Source organism: Macrobrachium rosenbergii, chromosome 5 (assembly GCF_040412425.1).
Source record: "Macrobrachium rosenbergii isolate ZJJX-2024 chromosome 5, ASM4041242v1, whole genome shotgun sequence".
Lineage (NCBI taxonomy): Eukaryota > Metazoa > Arthropoda > Malacostraca > Decapoda > Palaemonidae > Macrobrachium > Macrobrachium rosenbergii.
The window spans coordinates 12,359,733-12,385,085 of record NC_089745.1 but is presented as its reverse complement, the minus strand read 5'-3'; the positions used below and the strand labels follow the sequence as shown (position 1 = coordinate 12,385,085).

Sequence of the window (25,353 nt, the reverse complement as noted above, 5' to 3'; positions counted from 1 at the left end):
ATAGGTTCGAACCGTGGTTAGGTCATTAACTCATCTTTTATATATATATATATATATATATATATATATATATATATATATATATATATATATATATATATATATATATATATATATATATATATATATATATATATATATATATATAATGTATATAAAAGGAAGCGCATATCTGGTAGAGATCCGATGCGTCTGTTTCATTGTGAGTGACGAAGCATAAAAAGAGTTTTTAAAGCTGATCAGTTTTTCAATTTTATCCTTTTTCTGGCTTTATCCACAAACACACTCACATACACACGCACACGCGCACACACACACACACACATATACAGTATATATATATATATATATATATATATATATATATATATATATATATATATATATATATATATATATATATATATATATATATATATATATATATATATATATATATATGTATATATATATATATATATATATATATATATATATATATATATGTATACATATATATGTGTGTACCCTTTCATAAATAAATCTTTTATTCCTTAAAAGATGGTGGATGCAAAATGTGACAGGCTTCTTTTTCCCACCGGGTATTTTGAGATAAGGTTACTACAATTGTTTAACGCCAAATACCTACTTCACTGCCTTTTACTTTATATAAAGACTACATGATAATTCAACGAGATCTCCACTATCAAGATTTAGGAAGTTTCCCTTTAGGATTATAAATACAATAGCAGGGAGGAGCATAGGGTTCATGCCCAGTTCCTTATGAAATCCTAAACGTGGCTGGACTTTGCCAAAGACCCTACAAGTATGGTTCGAGTGGCATTGGGTCAACCCCGTGCGATACGAAAGAAAGAAAAGGAAAAAGGAGAACAGAGGAAAGGCAAACGCCTTCTCGAGCCACCACCTTTAATGGGAGAAACCCTGACCGGTGGAAAAAATAATTTATTTGAGCATTAACAGTCTAAATGATAGATTGTCATTGCCCTACTCTGGGAATGCCCGCAAAGGGAAAAAATGAAATAGAGAAGAGAAGGGAAGAATGGAGGTTGGTAATGTCCCATTGTCCTTATGTAAAGGATGCATTACGTGATGGAGGAACACTAATTACATAATGACAAGAGCCAATTAAAAGTTCAAATTTATGCAAATTTAAATCTTGAATCAAAATTGAGGCTTGGAAGAGTATAAAGAGTTATAACTGAAGGTCTGCCTTGGTGCTCGGGGGAAGTTAAAATATACCTTGTTAGTGCTCGTATTGTTCTTATTTTTCTCAGGACTTTCATTATGATGAACTTTGACCATTTCGAAAAAGAAGCTTTGTAATTGCACACAAAACCCGTGGTGGTTTAAGAAAATTCCACAGCACCACCTATGTCGCGGCATGCCTTTAACCCCTAAACTGACAAATAACGCAATCCAGACGAACAAAGGCTGCTGAGTAGAACGTTTTCATTATCATTCTGTATATAACTCAGTTTGTGTTATGGCCCACCAGTGGTGGGAGATTTCCATGTTCAATCATTATTCAAATATTTTAAGGTTGCAAAATTAGGACCCTGCACATACCTGTGTGGGTAATCCGAATTGCTTATTGATTAAGAAATTCTCAACTCTTCCCTGCTTATTATCATTACAGCTATACTCTCTCTTTCTCCAGGTATTACACTTTGATCTCCCCACTCTCTTTGCAACTCATATATTTCTGATCAGGCTCAGGAGGAGCAAAGCCCATCTCTCATTAGTGATGAATCAGAAATAGGGAGAGACTAGCGACGGTCTATAATCCTATATAAACCAAATACCACGGATGGGATTCGTTAATGTGCAAGAGTGTATCTACGTATGAAGATACTTCTAGATTCTAAATTATATCGAAATACATGTGGCATATCTATATATATTAAAATTAATCTAAATTAAGGCAAGAGATATTTGCCGTTGCTTTTGAGAGAGAGAGAGAGAGTGGCATATCCATGCATCGATCTGAAGTCCCAACATCACAAAACGTACTTGGAACTGCTTAAAAACGGATGATATGCTGGAATAATCAAGCTGGATGAATCTTCGTAATTATCATCAAGAATGATTTAATTTGATCACAAGTCTGAACACCCGATATTCTCAAATCACATTGATTAAGATAGAAAAAGAGATAGAAATGAAAAGTCAGTTCCAATGTAATTCCCAAGTATTAGCACGTTTGTCTTTCCCTTAACAGCTGCGTACACTGATACTTAACTGAATTTATATATCCTTGAGATTTATATATTCTTGAGATCGTGGCATTTCCCTAAATAATCATTAGAGTGTGACATGAGTTATATCACTGTCACATGTATGTTTTAAACCCTGTATGAATGCTGAGATACGTGAAAAACCCTTCACTTCATAAAAACAAACTCCAGTCTCCTCAGCAGCACAATGACACTTTATAATTATACAAGGCGCCCTCACCTGTTTTTTTTTTTTTTTTTTTTTGTACTCTTCCGATGTCAGGCTACCTTTCTCTTCTTACGACCATACATCATAAGTTAAGTATACCTTAGTTTAACCAGACCACTGAGCTGATTAACAGCTCTCCTAGGGCTGGCCCGAAGGATTAGACTTATTTTACGTGGCTAAGAACCAGTTGGTTACCTAGCAACGGGACCTACAGCTCATTGTGGAATCCGAACCACATTACACCGAGAAATGAATTTCTATCACCAGAAATAAATTCCTCTAATTCTTCATTAGCCGGCCGGAGACTCGAACTCGATCCTAGCAGAGTGCTATCCGAGAACTCTACCGACTCGTCCAACGAGGAACTTCCCCATACATCGTAAGCCCATATACCTTTCTAACATCTGAATTACACATATTCGCGTTAAATACACCTACATATAAGAAATTATTCTAGTAAAACATATTCGTGGAAACAATTACATATGGGGCACGGGAATGCGAGCCTCCCCTCGACCATCTGCTAACTACCCATGCAGAACGAGGCCTCTATTGTTTCAGTTCCCGGTAAACTACAAGAGCAATAAAGTGATTGCTTTTGGCCTCGAATGGAAGAGGTAAATCCTGCACTGGGGGCTGAGGGGTGGGGGAGGGGAATTTCCACCTTCTTGGGTTCACCAGGCATTTTTTTTTTTTTTTCCGCGTGCAGGCAAGGATTATAAGTGTCTCAAGCCGTTAGAATATGTATGTCAGTAAAGACTGGCCACTACAGACACTCTAACTAAATATATTTACATATACATATATATGTATATGTATTTATGCATATACATATAAACCGTCAATTTCCTTCTTCCTTCTGGTTGCGACCCTGCATAGCTAATTCACTTCCAAAATACAAAATTTACAGCTTTTGTTAACGGAGGAGCAATGGTTATATCAGAACTTGGGCCTACTTACTTCTCCCCGCCGGGATCGATCTCAAGCTGATACTGACAAGCCTACATGACAATTTTCCCCCAAGCGTAATGGCTCTGGAATCTGTAGCCTTTGCGATTCTAAACAAGTGTTTGGTGTGAGGTGGCTGGCACCTCACCTACATCGCCAGCCCCTACAGTCGACTAACCACTTGGAACATAGGAAACTCCTTAGGAGAACAGAAGCATCATGGTTTTTAACGCAAAGGGCCTTTAACGCTCCGTCCTCATGCAAGATTCACACACACATAAGGCTACATATCCATATATATATATATATATATATATATATATATATATATATATATATATATATATATATATATATATATAGATATATATATGTATATAATTAATATATTTATTTATATATAATATATACTGTATATATATATGAAAGAGAGAGAGAGAGAGAGAGAGAGAGAGAGAGAGAGAATGTATAAAAGCGGTGCAATCCACTTCATGAAAAGAGAAATTAATCGAGCAAATTCAGCATTAAATTCTGGCATCCGATTAACGCACAATAGGAACCCTGAACTGAAAAAGAAAATTTAAAAAGAAAACGAAAAGAAAAAACGAGGGAGTGAAAAAGAACCCAGGGAGATTAGCGGACAAAATAAAGCGACATAAAAGACGTGCAGGGTGTGACGGGGACTTAAATGCATTTATTTTTGGCCTACATTTTTTTTTTTTTTTCATTTCTATAAATCAATTCCGGGACTTTTGTAGGCGTCTCGACGGAAAATAAAAATGAAGGACGAACGACTGCGCATTTTCCTTTTAAAAATTTCTTTCTCTTTCGGGGGGTGTGGTCGATTTTCGTCTAATTTTAACTTGTTATAAAAAGATTGCAAAATTGTTCTTCATTTCTTGCTGTTATGTAATGTTTATTTAAATGGAATATACTGTAAAATTTCCTGTTGTTAGGATCCACAAAAGGGACTAGCTCTTCAAGCTAAGCAAATAAGTATCATATCACTTGTATGGTGGGAAAGAGGGGAGCTGTGTTTATACTGTATTTAACTTTCATTACCCTTTCTTCATTAGCTTAATATGACAGTAGCAAATGTATGCATCTGTTTTCAGGTTAATAGAAACAGAAAGACATATGAGAAGTAAGTGAACAATACAAGTATATAACATTCCATGAAAGTGTCTCGACAAGACAAAACCATAGGATACAAAAAATAAGTAATATCAGAAAAGATTTACCTAGACTTAACACATTTCACGAAACAAAACGAAAAAAAAAATAAATAAAAACAGGACTAAAGCAAACGAGATAAAAGGAAACAAAAACAAAACGAAACAAAATACGGGATTCTCGCACCAGGCTTTTCCAAGTCATCACCGCCCTTTTAGTCATCTCCCGACACCTTTAACAGATTGCACCGCGGTCTCTATATAACCGTCTACCACCTTCGGTGAGTGAAGCGGATACCGTCGTAATAGTATAGGTAGGTCACCTTTAGCTATAGGTCCCCTTAATCTTCCACCCTTATTCCCCAAATCCCCTCCCCCGCCCGACTCTGGCAGGAGCCTGTGGCGGCACAAACCACCCCCTTCCTTCCTCCCCCCCCCCCTGCTTTTCCCACCTTTCTCCCTCTTCACGACAGGTTCGTGTACAAGTAACCCCTGCTCATATCCACAAAACAATCCCCTTGCCCCTTCTCCTTCCCCTTCCCATCCCACCCACCACAATCCCACATCCTCCAGACTTCCTCCGTTTTGTATTGGCTGCGGTATTATGTCATCCTGTAGTGTCTGGGAGCTAATGGGTTCTTAACTTGGAACATTACCTCAGGTAGGTCTAAGTTTTCATTCAAAGGGAATCTGGAACAAAGTGCTTCTAAAACAACATGGGTGTCTTTAGGCACAAATGTTCGTAATATGTAGGGGAACATTTTTGGAGGAATTCTTCATCAAGCCTGTCTTACCAACAACTTTTAAAAAATATATATACATCATAAACATTTGGTTAATCATTAAACCGTACATGTAAACTGAGGACGGCACTAATAACTGAAAATTATTAAAACAATTTTTCTCTCTTAAATGGATAACACATGCATTATTTCTATAATTAAAAATAGCATAATTTGCTCTAATTCTCGGTAATGTGAGCACACCTTTCAAATATTGCCCGACCAACTAAATTTCCCACACTTTCATTTTGCTAAGGGAAATATTTAGTTTTCCATTTACATACAGATAAAAGCTTCGTGGCTGATTTTATTTACCTCTAATTTTTTTACAGCATTTAACATGAATTTCCCGTGCTTCCATATTTTCAGTCAGTTTACTGAGCCAAATGTGAATTTTTCTTCAGTAAATAATAAAATAAAAAAGTACACACACATCATTACAAGGATAAACATTCACTTCATCGCAGTTGTTTCATACAGATCCGCAGACACTCATCAGCAACATATTGACGACCTCGACAAATACTGAACCACTAATTTCTGTTTTAAACACACACACACACACGCACGTTACTAGGGTTATTAAGGTCCTTTATTTCTGACACTTCCCACCATCCGTCAGTCTATAACTTCCTTGGTCTCTTCAATTTCCTTTGTGGCATATTTCCGAATTGTACATAACTTCAGTGGTGAGGAATGGGATAGTCATTTAATCTACATCACAATCACTGACTGGCTGATAAGCCCGCTAAGTTAACTGTGGTACTAGACTCTTCTCTCTCTCTCTCTCTCTCTCTCTCTCTCTCTCTCTCTCTCTAGACTTGACCAGAGGTATAGTGGGATATTTCTTGTTACTTTCTTACTGCTAAAAATACAGACGGTAGCTTCTATTTAGAGAGTATCTTACCGATAATTGGTGGTTTTCGTAGTACAACATAACATCGACTAAATAAGGCGGTTAAATTTCGCCTTTCTGCACGCAGTTTCAATCCCTTACAGATGTCCATTTCAGGCCTTCAGTAATGAAACCTGTCAAGTGTTGGAAGGTGGCACATTCGTTTCTGAAGTATTTGCTGATACTTCCGTAAATATGTGGCAATGTGATTAACACAGCTAGAATTATGAGATTCGCAGATTCTTACAAAACGTCAACTGACAGACGAAATTGCTCACGTATTCATTTTCTCTGGTAAGAAGACTGGATTGTTCCTCATTACCACGGCTTGGCATGATGCATATTCTGAGTGACACTCAAAACTCATTTGTACACTGTACATTTAAATGCCTTTTTTTCTCTGAAGGTCATTCTATTGTAGACTAGGTTCTCTAAGTATGTATGTATGTATGTGTGTATATATACATATAAATATATATATACATATATATATATTATATATATATATACATAATCTCTTCGTTGGGTGAGTCGGTAGAGCTGCGAACTGGAACTCGCTGGGCCGGAGTTCGAATCCCCGGCCGGCTGATGAAGAATTAGAGGAATTTATTTCTGGTGATAGAAATTCATTTCTCGCTATAATGTGGTTCGGATTCACAATAAGCTGTAGATCCCGTTGCTAAGTAACCAATTGGTTCTTAGCCACGTAAAATAAGTCTAATCCTTCGGGCCAGCCCTAGGAGAGCTGTTAATCAGCTCAGTGGTCTGGTAAAACTAAGGTATACTTAACTTTTTATATATATACATATATACAGACGCCTACACACACGTATACACATACATATATCTATATTATATATGTGTGTGTATGTGTATTAACTGTATTTTTTCTTAGCCAAACTCACGTCAACTACCGCAGACCCTGAAGCAACAGCACCGTACACGGATTACGGGTAGCAACCCGATCAATCAAGCACATCTACCTTTGTGCTATTGTGCTAGAAATCCAGCCTCACGCCCATCCGTCTCGAAGACTCCCTCGCCTTTAACCACTTCTGTTCCTGATGAAGTCTTTTTCAGCGTGGGAGGGAAACAATCTTATTTATGAACCTTTGCTTCCCCCTGAAATATTTATCCGCAGGCATATTTTTCCGTCTGATACCTTCACATGTGCACTTCCTAAAGCATTTATGCATTTTCTTATTTCCAGCAATTTGATTAATCTGCTTGCCTGCCTTGTCTCTATATCGCCAGAACGCGTTCTTCTGTCGACCTTACTGAACACGATCTTACTGCTATCACCTTCAAACTGATCTTTTACTTTATATTAATAATATGTTGTATAATTTGATCATAATAAATAATAATACATTGTATCATTCAACTGAGTTATTCATAAATCCCCTTATCATAATCAATTTTATCTCGGAACTATTATAACACTTAATTCATTACAATGCATGATTTCATCCCAATCATTAAGTGGCGATGAGCTTTAGTCATTTTTACGCAGAGTACACTTTTTGCAGTTTTGTCCTCTTATTTTTTATTGAGAAAACCATGAACGTTGCGCTCCTCTCTCCTTTAAGGCATCAAATATTTACATACGAAGGAGATATTTGCAAGAAGTGACCCAAGTACCTTCCTTCATCTTGTAGGACGAGGAAAAAAGTTGCGCACCCTTATTCATCTGCTGCCTCCAGCTCGCACACACACACACACACACACACACACACATCGCGCGCTGTGCGCTGAGAGAGAGAGAGAGAGAGAGAGAGAGAGAGAGAGAGACTCAAGACTAACGGTGACTGCAGAAATTCATCATGTATTTCTTTAATTTTGCAGGGTAAGACCGACGGAACGGGAAATCTTATGTGCCTTACAGCACAAAAAAAAAAAAATTAATCAATACATTAACCTTTAAGCTTAGTGGACATGACCTACTCGACCTTTACTCTATGAAATACGTTTATATGAACGGAATGAGAAGACCATGGCAAGAATTCTGCTAACTGGAGGTAAAAGGACTAGCAAGCGAAGATAAAAATTTTAACCTGCAGATAACATCACATCCAGGTTTTTTTAATTACCGCGAACAAATTACAAAATTACATGGAAGTAATTAGCAGTCAAGGCTTAAAGCTTACATTAAAGGAATGTATAAGAATTAATTATTCCAAATGAGAGAGAGAGAGAGAGAGAGAGAGAGAGAGAATTTTAATGAAGATTAAATAGTAATTAAACTTTGTCAAGATACCCTCCTCGCATTGCTTAATAGATATAACTTAGTTCATGGAATGCACAAATAAAAGCCAAAGGAAGCACATTATACTATATATATATATATATATATATATATATATATAATATATATATATATATATATATAATATATATAATATAGATATATAATATATATATATACATATATAAATATAAATACATATATAATATATAACATATATAAATATATATATACGGTATGTATATATATATATATATATATATATATATATATATATATATATATATATATATATATATATATAGACAGATACAGACACACTAACACTCACACACAAACATATCATACACACACACACACACACACACACACACACACACATATATATATATATATATATATATATATATATATATATATATATATATATATATATATATATATATATATGCATGCATGAATTGGCGACCCAGTAGCCCACTCTTGTGAGGTGTATCCAGCCAAGTTGGTGGCTATTACAATATACGATCTTTATAAAATCACTTTACAAAAATATCTATAAATCACTTCACCAATAGCTGTCAAAATTTTAATGGGTAAAATAACAAAACTCAACTCAGGGTTCAAGACCTACCTCGCTCCAGTTCTCCAAGTTGTAAAGGAGTAAGAAACGTCTGCTAGGGTCAAGAAAAAAGGCCCCGGGGGTAACACCTCATGCATAACACTTGCTGAGAAACGAGAAGCCTGTAACTTTTTGGTGACGGCCCGTGAAAGGAAAAAAAGTTATATGATTAATATATATATATATATATATATATATATATATATATATATATATATAGCATATTTATGTATACATATACATATATATAATATTAAACAACTTATGTGTATATATACTTACATACATACATATAACTTATGTATAATATATATATATATATACATATATATATATAATATATATATATATATACATATGTATATAATAATATACATATATACATACATACATACAAGCAACTGTATACTCTCACTCACTCACAAACACACACACATACACTAAAAAAATGAGGAACACAAAAAGCCACGAAAGGAGAGCGCAGACAACAACAAATAAACATACGACAATAATTTCATTTCACAAACGATGGAAGGGCAAAGCTTACTTCACTCTCTGTCTCCCTATCTCTCCCTTAATAAAGAAATGAATGGCAGTTGATTCTTTCTGCGGAGAAACATGGAAGGTATGGCACTTTGTGCGACAAAGGTTGAAGGGCAGGGAATGCAAGTTTGGGAAAGACGCAAAGTAATTGTTCCTGGATTAGTTAATAGATGCAATTCTGGGAAGGGTTGGAGTATACTTAGGAATGAGAAAATGGCGAGGTAAACTGCTTGTTGGATGGTGTGTTAGCACAGAGTTGATGGAAGAACATTCTGATGAACGGAATGTCGAGTGGAGGGGTAGCTGGATGTATACCTGATCACTATTTCTTTGAGGTGAAAGTAAAAATAAATAAAGGCTTTAGTTTGAGTGAACAAATTTTAAGTATTGCTATTTATCTGATGAAGCTAAGGTATTTTGATAAGAATGAAGTGAGAATTGATTACAGGATGGGGATGAAAAATGGGCAAAGGTTAAGGCCAGCCCTATGAGAGCTGATGGTCAGCTCGTGGTCTAGTTAAACTATTTTAATTGTTTAACTATTAAAATTATTACTATTTTAATAGTAATAACAAAGACACTGAAGTAGAAGGTGTATATGAACAGTCTACATACATATATTAATAAATACATAAAAATTTTTCCACTTAATGCCTTCTTTCCCCTATGAACTGACTGGTGCTGGAAGGGAATCATATCCAGTTCCTAAGCAAGTCTTAAGGTTGAGGTTATTCTGCCCAATACCCTTATTCCTGACCCCAGCAGAGACTGGTAACTACTTCTAAGTCCATCAAAGGTGAAGTGAGGGTTAGCCACAGTGTCTATTTTGATTTAAGGCACTTTATAAAAGTGGGTTTTGGGTCACCACAGCCCTCGGCAATAATGGCGTTGCTCTTGTATGTATGTATGTATGTATGTATGTATGTATGTATGTATGTATGTATGTACGTATGTATGTATATATCCATCACTGAGCACATGAGTTAGTATACACTTCTTTCTTTTGTGTAAATATATATATATATATATATATATATATATATATATATATATATATATATATATAATATATATATAAATATATATATATATATATATATATATATATACTGTATCTATATATATATATAGATACATATATAACTGAATCTCGAAAATATAGAACGTGATGAATATATAAATAAAGATAAAATCCCCGAAGGAAAGGGAAACACTGAGTGTTTCCTTTTTATTCTATACACATATATATATATATATATGTATATATATATATATATATATATATTATATATATATATATGTATATATATATACAGTATATATTACATATAATTTATTTATAATCTGCCTCTGTTACCATAAAAGAACACTTACTTATGTTAAGAGTAACTTAGTTCTAATATTTACAAATGCAATGATTTTTTGAGGTGTCCCATTTAAACCCACTGTCTCTTTGTTAACCTATGAACTGGATCAAGTACCTGGTAGTTACTAGGGGAACTTTGTTCCCAAAGGCTAAGGTAAGTAACCTCTGGGAAAACGTAGGGGAGAAATACACATATGGCATTAAAACAGACGCTATGTAGTTTTGCTTTAACATCTCCATCAAGTTACAGACTCTTTTGGCTAATCTTGCTTATTTTTAGATATTTACAGCTAACAGCAATTCAGCATTGTTTCTAACTTAATCTAAACTTTCTTTTCACTTAACATTCAATTTAGGAGATTTATCTAAAAATGTATCACACCTAAAATAGCAGTTAGCAAAAAACTAATCAAAATAATTCAAGGACATTGTTCTACTAAGATAAGATCCATCAAGTTAAACTCTTGTTGTATATAACATTTTATATATATATATATATATTTATCTAAAATGTATCACACCTAAAAATATATGGGTATAGTAAAACTAATCAAAAATATATATATATATATATACTGACTATTATATTAATCTATATATATATATACCATCAGGATTGAAGTGCTACTATATGTGTACATATATATATATATATATATATATATATATATATATATATATATATACATATAATATATACATATATATATATATATATATATACATATACACGCACACATAAAATCAAAAAGAATTCTATACCTAAGGCCCATTAAAACATTAACAAAATACAAGAATTACACGTGGAAGATTATCATATTCAAATTACGAAAGAATGACCTCACCAGAATGCCGACGAGTAAACTAAGCCGCTTTCTCTTCGGGTAAAAACGTATTCATGATATACAGAGAAGAGTTCGGCTGGAATGTGTCTAGTTTTGTTTCTCTTCCCAAGACCTCATCTTCCCTTATTTATTATCTGATGTTGGAAACGCTTCCATCGTCCCGCAACAGATGGCGCTTTGGGTACACCCTGGCGTCAGTATAGATGGCTCGATTTATATCTAAGACGTTTACATCTGTCAACTCTCTCTTCTCTCTCTCTCTCCGTCACTCTGAGCTATTACGTGAAAGAGTCTTCTTATATCATTTTAGACCTTCTCGAGATATACAGGGAGGTGTATGATGTTTCAGACGTGGAAGCTTCATGATTAAATTTTAAATGTGTGATATATTTTTCTTAAAGTTTTTAATATTGATGTGATATATGATATATATATATATATATATATATATATATATATATATATATATATATATATATATATATATATATATATATATATATATATATATATATAAAACATAATTCATATTTATTCATCACTTTTTGTTTGTCGAGGGAGATAGCTGTTCATAGAAATAGCATTATTTCTACCTTTTGGCGTTATTATGGCCTCTTTTTATTGATGGAATTCAGTTTAACAGAAAATATATTTCACAGTCATATTAGTTTATATATATATATATATATATATATATATATATATATATATATATATATATAGATAGATATATATATATATGATAGATAGATTAGGTACATATATATATATATATATATCTATATATATATATATATATTATATAGATATATATATATATATATATATATATATATACTATATATATATATATATATATATATATATACTACATGTGTGTTTGTGTGCGCGCATAAACGTGTACAGACCACCTACAAAAATATATGTATACTAGTCGAGGTTCACAGGGTTTTGTCAATTAAAATACTCGTTAAGGAACTGAGTTCAACTTGTACATTAGAAAGATTAAAATCATATGGTAAACAGAACCATATGGTTCCACAGACTTCATTGTAAGACCTACTTGCTTTCTTGTTAATGAAAAAAATAGATAGTTTTGCTCCAATTTGTATATATGTACTGTACATTTGTATAAATGTAATATAAGTTTGTAGGGAGGTATGTGGGGTGGGGTGGGGTGGGGTGGGGAGGAAGTACACCTTAGTTTTACCAGACCACTGAGCTGATTAACAGCTCTCCTAGGGGGAGGGGTGGGGTGGGGGGTCAGGTGGCACTTCGGGGAATATCAGGATGATGAAGAACAAAGAACAGAACATTAATTCTAGTAGTCCATGGGACGACCCTTCACCCGAAAGCTATTAATAACCTACAGTCACAATAATTGCATAAACAACAACAATAATAACAATAATAAAACAAGGAAATCGGTAAAATATTCACCGTTCACCGATATTACTGGAAAACCCAGACGTCGACGACCCACCAAGGGAACGTTCTATAAGAAGCGCCGAAGATATATTTATGCAAATAAGAGCGCCATTTGATAATATTATGTAGATATACTCTTTACCCAAATTTAGTCCGCGCGGGCTAGTGGTTCCCCATACCTTTTGATACTTTTCCGCCAAAATGTAGATGAGACAGGCGCCCACCTTAGAACGATTATTATAGAATCTTAAAGTTCTATTTTTTTTTTAAGGGTTGCCGCTTTATTTCAGTAACAAAACTGTTTTAAGCCTCACTGAAAATTTTTAGGAGAACACCACTTGGCTATTTTCATTTCGTTAGGGTGGCCTTAAAAAGTTCGTTTTTTCTCTCTCTTATCACTCAACGCGTAAATACGAAGCAATTGATAATCTCTAGTACTCAGCAATATATGGATTATGTGCTTAACGACATGTGGATATGCATAGGTATACACAATACGAATCACAAAATGTATATAAATATATATATATATATATATATATATATATATATATATATATATATATATATATATATATATATGAATCTAATATATATATATACCATATAATATATACATTATGTATAAATATGTATAAATAAAATATATATAAATATATATATATATATATATATAATATAGAGAGAGAGAGAGAGAGAGAGAGAGAGAGAGAGAGAGAGAGAGAGAGAGAGAGAGAGAGAGAGAGAGAGAGAATATTGAAGGTGTACACTGGAACTACGTACTTATTTTAAATACAAAATAAAATAACCGTGGATAGCCTAAATCTGTAAATATGTAAAGAACATAAACATTATGTGCACATGAGATAAGGTACATAGGTGAATACTATTTAATTCTAACTTGTTCTCAAAAATTATTCTCTTAAAAGTGAATGTGACTGCATTCACACGCACGTAATAGAAGCAATTAAAAAAAATTTTAGTCCTCAAATGAACTGAATATTATTAGTGCCATAGTAGATCACATGTTTTAATGACTGCTTTTTACCTCACCTGAGTTGAAAGCTAAGGTGAGCACCTCTAACTGGTTATTTAGCGTCTACCTGTCTTGTCTGGCTTAAACTTTGCCGATTTTCGACTTCAGAATCACAAGATCAAATTCAACCAAACTTGGCACAAAATATCATGTTTGTTTAAACGTTGGGCCGCGTCCTCCCAAGGCTAGATAATCATGAAATCTGGCGGGGACATAAAAATCTCTAAAACCACTGGCCAGATATGACGCAAATTAACACGACTTACGTGAAACGTTTCTTATGTGGTGCATACTGAAATTCCATTCAAAAGAGTGCCAATGGGGATAGAACGGGGCCAAAATAGGGGTCCACAGTTTTCTACAGGAATCGATAGGAAAAATCTGCTCGACAAACGAGAGAGCCTAGTTTTTCTCAAATAATGTGCAGTCTTGATTATATAATTGCAAGTGAAGTAAGGAGGGTTAGGTGAGCAGAGGTCTATGGGGCTTGTGTTTTCACAGAATCATTCTGGGTATTAGTATTTTCAGTGGATGAACAAACCAGTAAGAAAAAATACATAGGTACCCTGACTGCTCTTATATTCAATTTTAATCTGATGAACACTTATTAAATATTACAACGAACAAATCTCTCTCCTCTCTCTCTCTCTCTCTCTCTCTCTCTCTCTCTCTCTCTCTCTCTCTTGAACCTCACTGTACCATCGAACTGGTCTGGGAAGGGTGACACACACACACACACACACACACACACACACAAACTTTCCCCTCTTCCATTCCAGAGAATAAGACCATTATTTTGATTATGAACTCGACGCCGAGTTTCAATCGGCGTCTTAATAACAGTATTTTGGAGCTACGTGAACGCCCCTTTTGGCGTAGATCGTTTCCAGGCGAATTCGTAAAGTGTTGTCTCCTTTCTCTACTCTACTGCTGCAAGCATCTCTTTGTGCTCTCACTTTATTCATTTAAATATTTTGCCACAAAGGAAGGTAAAGTTTTGAACAGTACCTTGTAGATGGTTCTTGTAATAATTCTTTTCTTCTCGCAATGACTCGATAGCTGAAGCTATAAAGTCATACACACTCGGTTAGCTATTCAAATATGAATGTGACAGTGACTACTGCCTTGTTTTTTCTAAAGCCACCTCATACTGGAGGTAACGGATTCATGTTGAACACACACATTCTATATATATATATATATATATATATATATATATATATATATATATATATATATATATATATATATATATATATACATATATATATATTGTACATATATATATATATATATATATATATCACAAAACAGTATATATATAATGTATGTATATATGTTTAATGATCGAAAATCACAAAAGGTGCAAGTGATTTTAATTAAAACAAAAACACAACAGTTCAGCACCAAGAACTATCACGCTTATTCACGGGACGAATAAAATAAGTATGCGATAATAGCACAAAATCAAGTATAAGGAAAAAGACCAACTAGATTATTAATTATCAAACAGTATCAAGAAAGAGATAACCTTTGATACCCCGGTCACAGACAAACTTAACGCTAAGAACTACGAAACGGTGACCATACAAACACCAATACAAAACATGTATAAAACTAAATACTATATTCTGTGTTGATAATAAATTATACAATAAAAGTTTTTGAAATGAGAGCGCCTTAATATTGACGTCTGCCTGTTATTTGCATATATATATATATATATATATATATATATATATATATATATATATATATATATATATATATATATATATATATATATATATATATATATATATATATATATATATATATATATATATATTGCAAATAACAGGCAGGCGTTCAGGTGGCTAAGCTCTCATGTCAAAAAGTTATCAAGACCTGCTTTATAGTGACAAGCATTTCCAAAAATGTGTGAAGAAATCTGGGAGTTCAGAAAACATAGTGCCTATTACAAATAACACACACACACACACACACACACACACACACACACACACACACACACACATATATATATATATATATATATATATATATATATATATATATGTATATATGTTATATATTATATATATATATATATATATATATATATATATATATATATATATACTTGGATGTGTTTGTGTCTATATACATAAATCAAAATGAAAAGTGAAATGTAGTAAAGTCCCAAATGTTAGAGATTTCCCTTGCCTTCGCTCTCACCAGTTCGCAGTATTCAGCAAAAGCACTGATTGCAGTAAGGGAAAAATGAAAGCTTTTATTCACGGAGATCCAGTGTGCAAGAGCAGTTTCTTTCCATTATCTCAAACACTGCAGGCATTACCAATGAACAAACAAAGACAAACGTATACGTTTTGTAAAAAGGGGCTTTCTGAATGACGCATTTTTATTAAAAATAGTTGTGTTTTTACAATGAAAAATCTTGGTCATACTTATTTCTATGTTACGTTCGACTACTAAGTATCAAATGAATCTCTTTTTGTAAAAAAATTCTTCGACTTAAATTCTCAAGCGCACATACACACACACACCACACATATATTGTATATAAACATGTGTTCATATATATATATATATATATATATATATATATATATATATATATATATATATATATATATATATATATATATATATATAGCCTATATATCCAGGCTTCTTATATCTGCAAAATATTTTTATATAATCAGTTCACAGGAAATTGAGAGTATTTGTTTTTTCCCCCTCCTATATTTGCGAATGTTTCCAAGTTCATTCATGGGACTCTCTCTCTCTCTCTCTCTCTCTCTCTCTCTCTTGTGAGTTAGTACACCTGATGACTCAACATTAATGGAACGGATTTGGTACCGGGAACCCAAACAGGAACGGGACATGTTTACCTCCGTTTCCTTTGTTCGTAAGAAAGAGAAACGCAGAGAGGTGATAATAACATGGCTGATGATAATTGAAACTTTATCAACAGTAAGAACACAAAAAAAAGCTGAAAAATATAAATAAAAACAGCCATGTTCTAAGAGAATAGATAATAAAGAATTTCCAAATAAAAGAGTTTGTTGTCCATGTCCTTTGAAATTTTGGCAATTTTGTATGTATGTATGGTATTAATATGTCGATTACGTTTAGCTTTCAGGTCCAGCAAACTAAATAAAAATGTGTTAGTTTTCTCAACGGTCCGTAAAATTCAAGTAAAACTAAAGTACTGACGTATCTTAATAAACTGGAAAAAATGTTCTTTTCACAAGCGTTTGCGGCACAGTATTAATCAATAATGCTTTGCTATTTCTAAGCGTTATTCTAAAAAGACAAAATAGCAAATGACAACTGGATAACATTTTTACACATTAAAATACTTGGTTAACATCGTACACGGGAAATGATTTTGTAAACTAGTGAAGTTTTATGCATATTCATAAGTGTACACAGGATATGATTTGGTTAGGGACATTTAATGTATATTCATAAGTTTCTATCCAAAATGCAATGAAGATACTGTACATAGCTCTAAGTGTCTTCAGATTTTTAGGGGGAATAAACTGATTAAGAAGCAATATTTTTTTCCTAATTGAATTTTGTGCTACTTTGATCTAAAATTCAAAATCTGTGGAAAAATAAAGTAGTGACTATTCATTAATCTATAAGATATCATCCCTTTTAACTTTTGAATGATGTTATCTGTCCAGAAACTGATGCTTTGTCTATGTAGCATGTGTTTTCCTTAAAAATTACATTTTACATGATTACTAAATCAGATATAAATTTTGACAATCAGTAGTATTTCTATTGTTATGAATTTACACTAAAATCCTTATTTCTCTTCCAGCTTGCAACATGACCTACTATGGTGAAGTGGGTAGAAGCTACGAGATTGATCTTGAGGAAAACAGCAACCTGAAGCCACCATTCACCTGCCACATCACATTCGTCGCTGGCGGGGACATTTATGGCGACCTTGTCCAGATTGTCTTCCGGGACCTGGTCCTTGGCCAGTTCCGATCTCATCACGTTTGTGGCTGCCCTAATGGCGAGCTCATGATTGAAGAACCCAACAGACCTCACATAGGCGGATCTTGGTGCGGTGGGACAAGTTTTCATAACGTCTACTACAGTGAAACCAGTACTGTCACAGTGAAACTCAAAGTCCCAGCACCTGAACACGAGACTATAGGAGAGAAGAAGATCAGGCTTCGCCTCCTATACAAATTTCTCTTAACAGCAGAGTCAATTGTTCGCTTTGGCCCCTGGAATAGTGCCAAATACCTGGGAGTTTCTACTCCTGGAACAACATGTGACCGCATTTTTGATTCTTGTGACAGGCGTAAATGTCGAATACAATCCCCAAATTATCCGGGTTTCTATCCTCGTAATATCACCTGCCACTATGTTATTCGACAAGCCACAGTACCCCATGGACGTCATGCTTTGGTAAGTGTTGGTCAGGAGGAAAGAGGCAAGGTGCATATCAAGCATACTGATGCTGCATGTGACAATAATCTTCAGTTATGGCTAGATGAAGATTGTGACGTTGTAGGGGACACTCTATCAATATATGAAATTCAAGGAGAGAGTCGGCGACTTCTGATTCGATTCTGTGGAGGTGGGAAAGTGCCCCGTATAACTGCCAGTGGAGCTGAGCTTTTACTTGTCTTCCAGACATCTCCCTTTGATAATCTTTATTTTGACCCCTCAACCATAACACACCCTGGTTTTGAATTAGATATAGGTGTAGTTTTTGTACCCAAAAACTCCTTCCTGTATGCTGACCAGAAATGTGAATTTGAGATATCAAGTTTTGAAGCACCTAGAGGTCATTTTGAAAATGTTGCTCATTCTCTTCCTCGAGACAGCAAATGTATTTACAAATTCAAGGGACGACCAGATGAAGTCATATGGCTCTATTTTACACGTCTGAAGTCAGTATATACACAACCATTATCCCGGGATGGCCCTCACTGTCGGATCAGAGTTAGCCTTGTAGAAGGTGAAAATGCTGATGGAAATGTGCTAGAAAACACATGTGGCCCTCTAGGAGTGAGAGTATGTCATCGTGAACAGCTAGGCCCTGGAAGAAATAGAACTCGACCTTGTGGTTCTCAGGAAAGTTATCTAACTCAAGATTATCACGCAACATTGACAATTCACTATTTGCTTCCATCTACTGTAGCAGACCTACACTTTCGTCTTCATTATGAATTTGTATATGCTGGACCCAGAGCTGCAGCTTTAAATAAACCAGAACCATGTGACAGGCAGATCAACAGTGACCGCAGCAAAAAAGGACTTTTGTCATCACCAGCAAATAACCTTCTGTACGGAAAATTTGGTGCAACAAATCTAAAGTGTCAATACAATCTTCAAGGGAAACCAAATGAAGCAGTCAGAATAACTTTCATATACTTTTATGCCCATAATTCTTCTTGTCCAGGCAGAAGCACTCCACTCCAAGCTTGCGGTCGCCCAGCACCTCTTGAAGGTCGAGGAGCAAGGCTTGAAGTGTCTGAGTGGCCATGGCCAGGAGTAGAACTTCCTCAGGCTTGCATATGTAATGGTCTTAATCTTCCTGCCACCCTACTGTCTTACTCAGCTTCATTAACCATTACATTTTCTGTTGTGGGCATGGATGTATTTGATGATTTTTCTCACTTTAGTTTTGAACTTGAATACGAATTTGTCCCTGTGGAAGCTTGTGAGGAATCAAGAATTGTCAAAGGAGAAGCTGGTACTCTTAGTCTTGCAATTCGACCACCACCAGGACCATGCCGAGGTCACCCATGGCTCTTGCAACCTACCTCTAATCATTTCCTTCTAGTGTCAGTACCTGGAAAGGCAATACGTGGAGGTTTGCAAGGAGCTGCACATGGCCAGCTCATTGAAGCTGATGATTCACTCCCTCAAGAGGCATGCCAAAGTTCAGAGCTCCATGTTTATCAGCCTGGTAACCCTCGACCACTGAGTGCTGTTTGTGTTTCTCCAGGTGCTGCAGACACTGTACATGTATTTTCAGAAGGATTCAATGAACCATTATCATTAGACTATCTTGGAGAAGAAGCAAGATCCTTAATAGTTGTATTATTAAGTAGACCTGCATATTTAGCTGGCCAAGCATCACAGCAGCAATACTCATCAATAAATGTTCGCTGGGTAGAAGCTGCACCTAGGTGGCTTGCTGCAAGATGTGCCACTGAATGCCCTTCAGTACATGCATGCATCAGTGCATCACTGTTCTGTGATGGTACATGGCACTGTCCTTCTGGAGACGATGAAGCAGTGGTTACCTGTCTCATGGCTCTATCTCCCTGGCTTTGGCTTACATTTGGTCTTGCAATTGGGTGTGTCTCAGTTTTAGGTAGCTGGTGGGGATGGACCTACTGGAAGACACGGCACAGATGCGACTCCTCTAATGGCTGCAGTGAAGAGGTATTAACTCCAGGTCATCATGAATCTCCACCTGAACCACCAGAATACCCTGAATGCATTGATGTTGACTTTGAAACGACTGTCTGACAATACGCCCCCCGTGGGGACGACGGTCCCCCGGGGTTCACGGCATTAATTAGTAGACTTACTACTCTTATCAATGGGTGGAACTCATCTCACCATCATCCTCCAGTTACTCATGAGAGCCGTCCTAACCAAAACGGTACAAGGAATGCACCCAGCTATCAATACAATGGGGTGCGACGCTTGCCAATTCTTCGTCTACCAAATGGAGCTCACAATCCAGGAGTTCGTTTGTCAAATGGAGCACATAGTCCTCCACCACTTTTGAGCCCTAAAAAGGCGAAAGAAGACCTCAAGAGTAAAGAAGATGATACAAAACCATCACTGAGCCCAGTATCAGATAAAGCAAATAGCCCAACTTGGAGTATTACAAAAACAAGTCATCTGGATGAGGAAGAGGCTGAAGATACTAAAAGCTCACTAAGTGAGAAAGTAATGGGAGATACATACAAGCCCCTAGAAGAAATAGAATGGCCAAGTTGTTTCCCTGCACCACCAAGCAGCCCAAGCAATACAAGTTCTTTGCCTTCTCATGATTACCTGCATGAAATATCTCCTTCTCCTCCTCCTGATTTTAAACATGAAGCATCACCTTCACCCCCAAGCTCCATGCATAATGCTTCAACACTGCCACTTCCTGGACGACATCGTGAACCAATACCCCCCGTTCCAACACCAGAACTACCACATCATATTCTAGCATGCAAAAGTGACTTCCAGAGTAATGGTTCTAAAACAATGACTATAAGCAGATCAAGAAGGAGGTCTCATGATGTTAAAACATCACCAAACCAACCAAGACGATTATCCTTACAAACAACAAAATCATCATCACCTCCCTCTGACTACAGATGGATGTACATAAATGACATAAAAGCAAATGCAACATTAGTATCAAGAAGTCCCATAGGACAAAACTATCATTCCCCTTCACCACCAAGTCCACAAAGTGTTATCACTCTTTCACCAGCCAAATTACAGTGTGACACTTACTACTCACCTACAAATTTGCATCATCCTCCATCATCTCCTATTCAGATGGTATCCTCAGCATCTCCACTTGGTTTCCAGCAAAGCAATTCATCATCGTCAAGTGCTTCACAACAAGACAGCTCAATATCTATTGTCTATAATGCATCACCATCTCCTCCATTACAAAATCTCTCTAATGATGTATCCCCAGAACCATCTATTAGAGAAGATGTACAAAGTGGGTCACCCTCACAATCAACACCTAAATCTGCTTCCCTTGATGAAATTACAGTTCATCACTGCTCTATATCACCCCCAGAACTCCAAGAACACTCATTAATATCCCTAAAAGAAAATACAGAAGAACCAAGAAGTCAACCTCCCACACCTCCACCATTACCCGAATTCTTTGAGGAAGATAACCCTCCAACTCCTCCTCCTATTCCTGAATTCTTCGAAACAGAGAGTCCATCGTTGTCACCTGTAGAGAACCATTATCCAATACCCACAATTGATGACGAGGAAGAACAATATGATAATGTACCTCCTACTCAAATAGTCCCTATAGTTTACCCCAGACCAAGATTATCACAACCTAACCCACTGTATGTCATCCAAGAGAGTCCCTCACCACAATCTTCTTTTGAAACAAAACAAGAGAGCCCACTGACACATTCCTTAGAGATCAATGACGAAAGCCCGCCTCCTGAGCCTATTGACGTTATACACAAAAGCCCTACAGTGTCTCCTCCACCTCCAGAAACTGAAAACATAAGAGAAGAGACTCCTTCACCACCACCACCTCCTCCAATAGAGGTCGTTCATGAGAGCCCTCCGCCACCCAAAGCCCCAACTCCACCACCTCAAAAAGAAGAACCAAAACCAGAAAGTCGTCCATCATCTCCTGAATATTTCCAGCTTCCAGACAATTGGCCTGCATACCCACCATTTCTTTTCGGTGATTCGGACTTCCCACCCCCTTAAAGGCTTCGGCTGGGTTAGTCTCGGTAAAATATAATGACTAGAAATGAGTATTTAAAAGAGGATGAAACTTATAGTGCGTAAAAGAATATAAATATACAGGACGCTTCAAGTAGTTTTCACATGTAAATAGTGCGCCTGTTACGGATGAGTGTTTTAAACCAGAGTTAAATTTTTTACACAATTATTAAGTCCAACTGAACGGAGAAACAATTCCTAGACTCCAATCAATAATATTCTTCCCCTAGAGATGTGATACTCTTGCTAATTTACAGTGTAAGAAAGCAACACCATATGTAATATGAATCATGTTTCCTACAAACTATCGTGCGTGTGATAATACATTAGGTATCTGTACAGTAAGAATTGTATTTTCATTTCTTTATTTACGTCAGAGTGCTAGAAATTTCTCATATGTGACAAGACTGATTGCATGAAAAACATGCAATCCGACAAAAATTCGTCTCTATCAGATCCCCTGATTGAGGAGGGAAAACAACCATCAAGTTAGACGTCTCTTCAGTGAAGAATCAATGTAACTTCCAACAAATAATCAAAACAGACGCAGTGGACAAAAGTCAAGAGGAGAGGACAGAGATAGAGTTGTACAGTAACTTGATACTTAAGAAGTTTGTACTCCTAAAATAATGTATCCGTTAATTGTTGTCAACAAAAAATTATAAACGACTTGTGTAAAAGAAATCACCGTATCTTAATTCAATCTGGATAAGCAATGAAAATGAAAGTCTTTTTTTTTTTTTATACTCAACAGTTCTGGACGATCATCAGCAATTTACGCAGGAGGAACAAAATTGTAACGTCTAGATTACGCTTTTTTCTTCATGTCCAACCAGTCAGTGGATTAAGATACAGATTTCAAATGAGAAAAAATAACTTTCTTGAATGGTATTAAAAGAAGAGTGCAGTTTGATTTGCCATTATTCAACGAACGATGTTTTAGATTCCATCATAATTCCTTCGCATATTCTACAAAATACAGCATCCTTGTTGATATCACTAATTATAGTAAACTTGGCAAGACTATCTTCGAGTTATTCATTTGTGATTTGTTAAATTATGTACAGAGAACTATTTTAAATACACAATGTAAACAGACACACGTACACAAAAACCTCCACCTAGTACATAATCATGGATGTATGCGAATGAGTGTGATAAAACACATTTGGTTTTTATACATACACATAAATTTAGCAAAAGTGTAAAACAGCAACAGATTCGGTCGCACTGCTGCTCATCAAATGACAAGCTTTTACGCAATACACTGCCATAAATATCTCATGTTTCAACTGCGGAAGCATGACCACGATTTTAGTGACCAAAATTATTTCTCTTTTTCCCTCTAACTGATATCTTCCCTGTCGCAACTCCGAATTCATTCTCTGTAATACAGTCTCTTGTTTGAAATGAAGAGCATTTTGCCTTATAAAATGCTGTCGTTCTCCTCCAATTCTTTCAGTTTCCCTAATGGAATGTTATTGTTTTCGAGGTAAAAAAAGCATTTGGTCAAGGATGATTTTATCTCACCCTACGAACGCGAGTAAACTTTGACATGATAAGATTTTATTGCCCACCTCGTCTTTAGATACATTTTGCCATAGTAAAGAGTTTATCGTTTAATTTGCATCTTCGTCTGTGCCTTGATTTCTCCTCCTGCAAGCAAACATATGCTATTATAAAAAATAACCCAATAAACAATAAATCAGTAAATATCAAAAGAAGTAACTGAAGTCCCTCATCTGATTAAAATTACCTCTCAACTTACGAGTCGTCAGATGGAAACTGATGAAGACCTGATGAATAAATCATACGAATATTGCTTCAATCACCTAATGGGAATCGTTCAACATTTCGGAGATTTTCAAATATTTAACCAGAACATTTAATTTCAAATTTGAGAAGAAGCGATTTCTTTGTAAATCAATAGGTCTGGGCTCACTGGAGGAGAAATTACGAGATATCTTTATTATAATGAAAAGACACAGATAGCTATTAGGAAGAGAATACGCAATGGAGACTTTTTACAAATATTTAGAATCACCCATTTTCTTAAAAGGGACACCATTCCCTCCATGTTAAAATGTCAAATAATGTTTATAAAATACATTTTCTATATCTCTTTCCATCAATGTTTAAAATTATGCCACAGCTTCTGAAATTTTAACAATTAAATATCAAAACATTGATCAGAATTGATTCAATTCTGATGAATGTTTTTATATTTGTTAAAATTTCAGAAGCTGTGGCATAATTTTAAACACTGATGGAGAGAGATATAGAAAATGTATTTTATAAACATTATTTAACATTTTAACATGGAGAAAAATGATGTCCTTTGAGAAAATGGTGATTCTTGTAAAAAGTCTCCATTGCGTATTCTCTTCCTAATAGCTATCTGTGTCTCTTCATTATAATAGAGATATCTCGTAATTTCTCCTCCAGTGAGCCCAGACCCTATTGATTTTAAAGAAGTCGCTTCTCGTTTCAAATCTGAAATTAAAATGTTCTTAAGCAAATATTTGAAAATCTCCGAAATGTTGAA

At 35.3% G+C, this 25,353-nt stretch overlaps 2 protein-coding genes across 2 annotated transcripts in view; both read left to right on the top strand.

Moving 5' to 3' along the window:
* The window catches only part of LOC136838516 (uncharacterized), a 30,730-nt gene extending 8,565 nt beyond the window's left edge, over positions 1–22,165 (top strand). Inside the window, exon 2 of the mRNA XM_067103604.1 lies at positions 18,160–22,165. Within this exon, the coding sequence (XP_066959705.1) occupies positions 18,160–20,840 (2,681 nt within the window). The 3' untranslated portion in view covers positions 20,841–22,165. The remainder of the gene's footprint in view (positions 1–18,159) is intronic.
* On the top strand, positions 20,914–22,793 carry LOC136839065 (uncharacterized). Its single transcript, XM_067104728.1, has 2 exons — positions 20,914–21,066; positions 21,117–22,793. The coding sequence occupies exons 1-2, from the start codon at positions 20,914–20,916 to the stop codon at positions 22,791–22,793; spliced, it is 1,830 nt and encodes a 609-aa protein (XP_066960829.1).
* Positions 22,794–25,353: the final 2,560 nt, after the last annotated feature.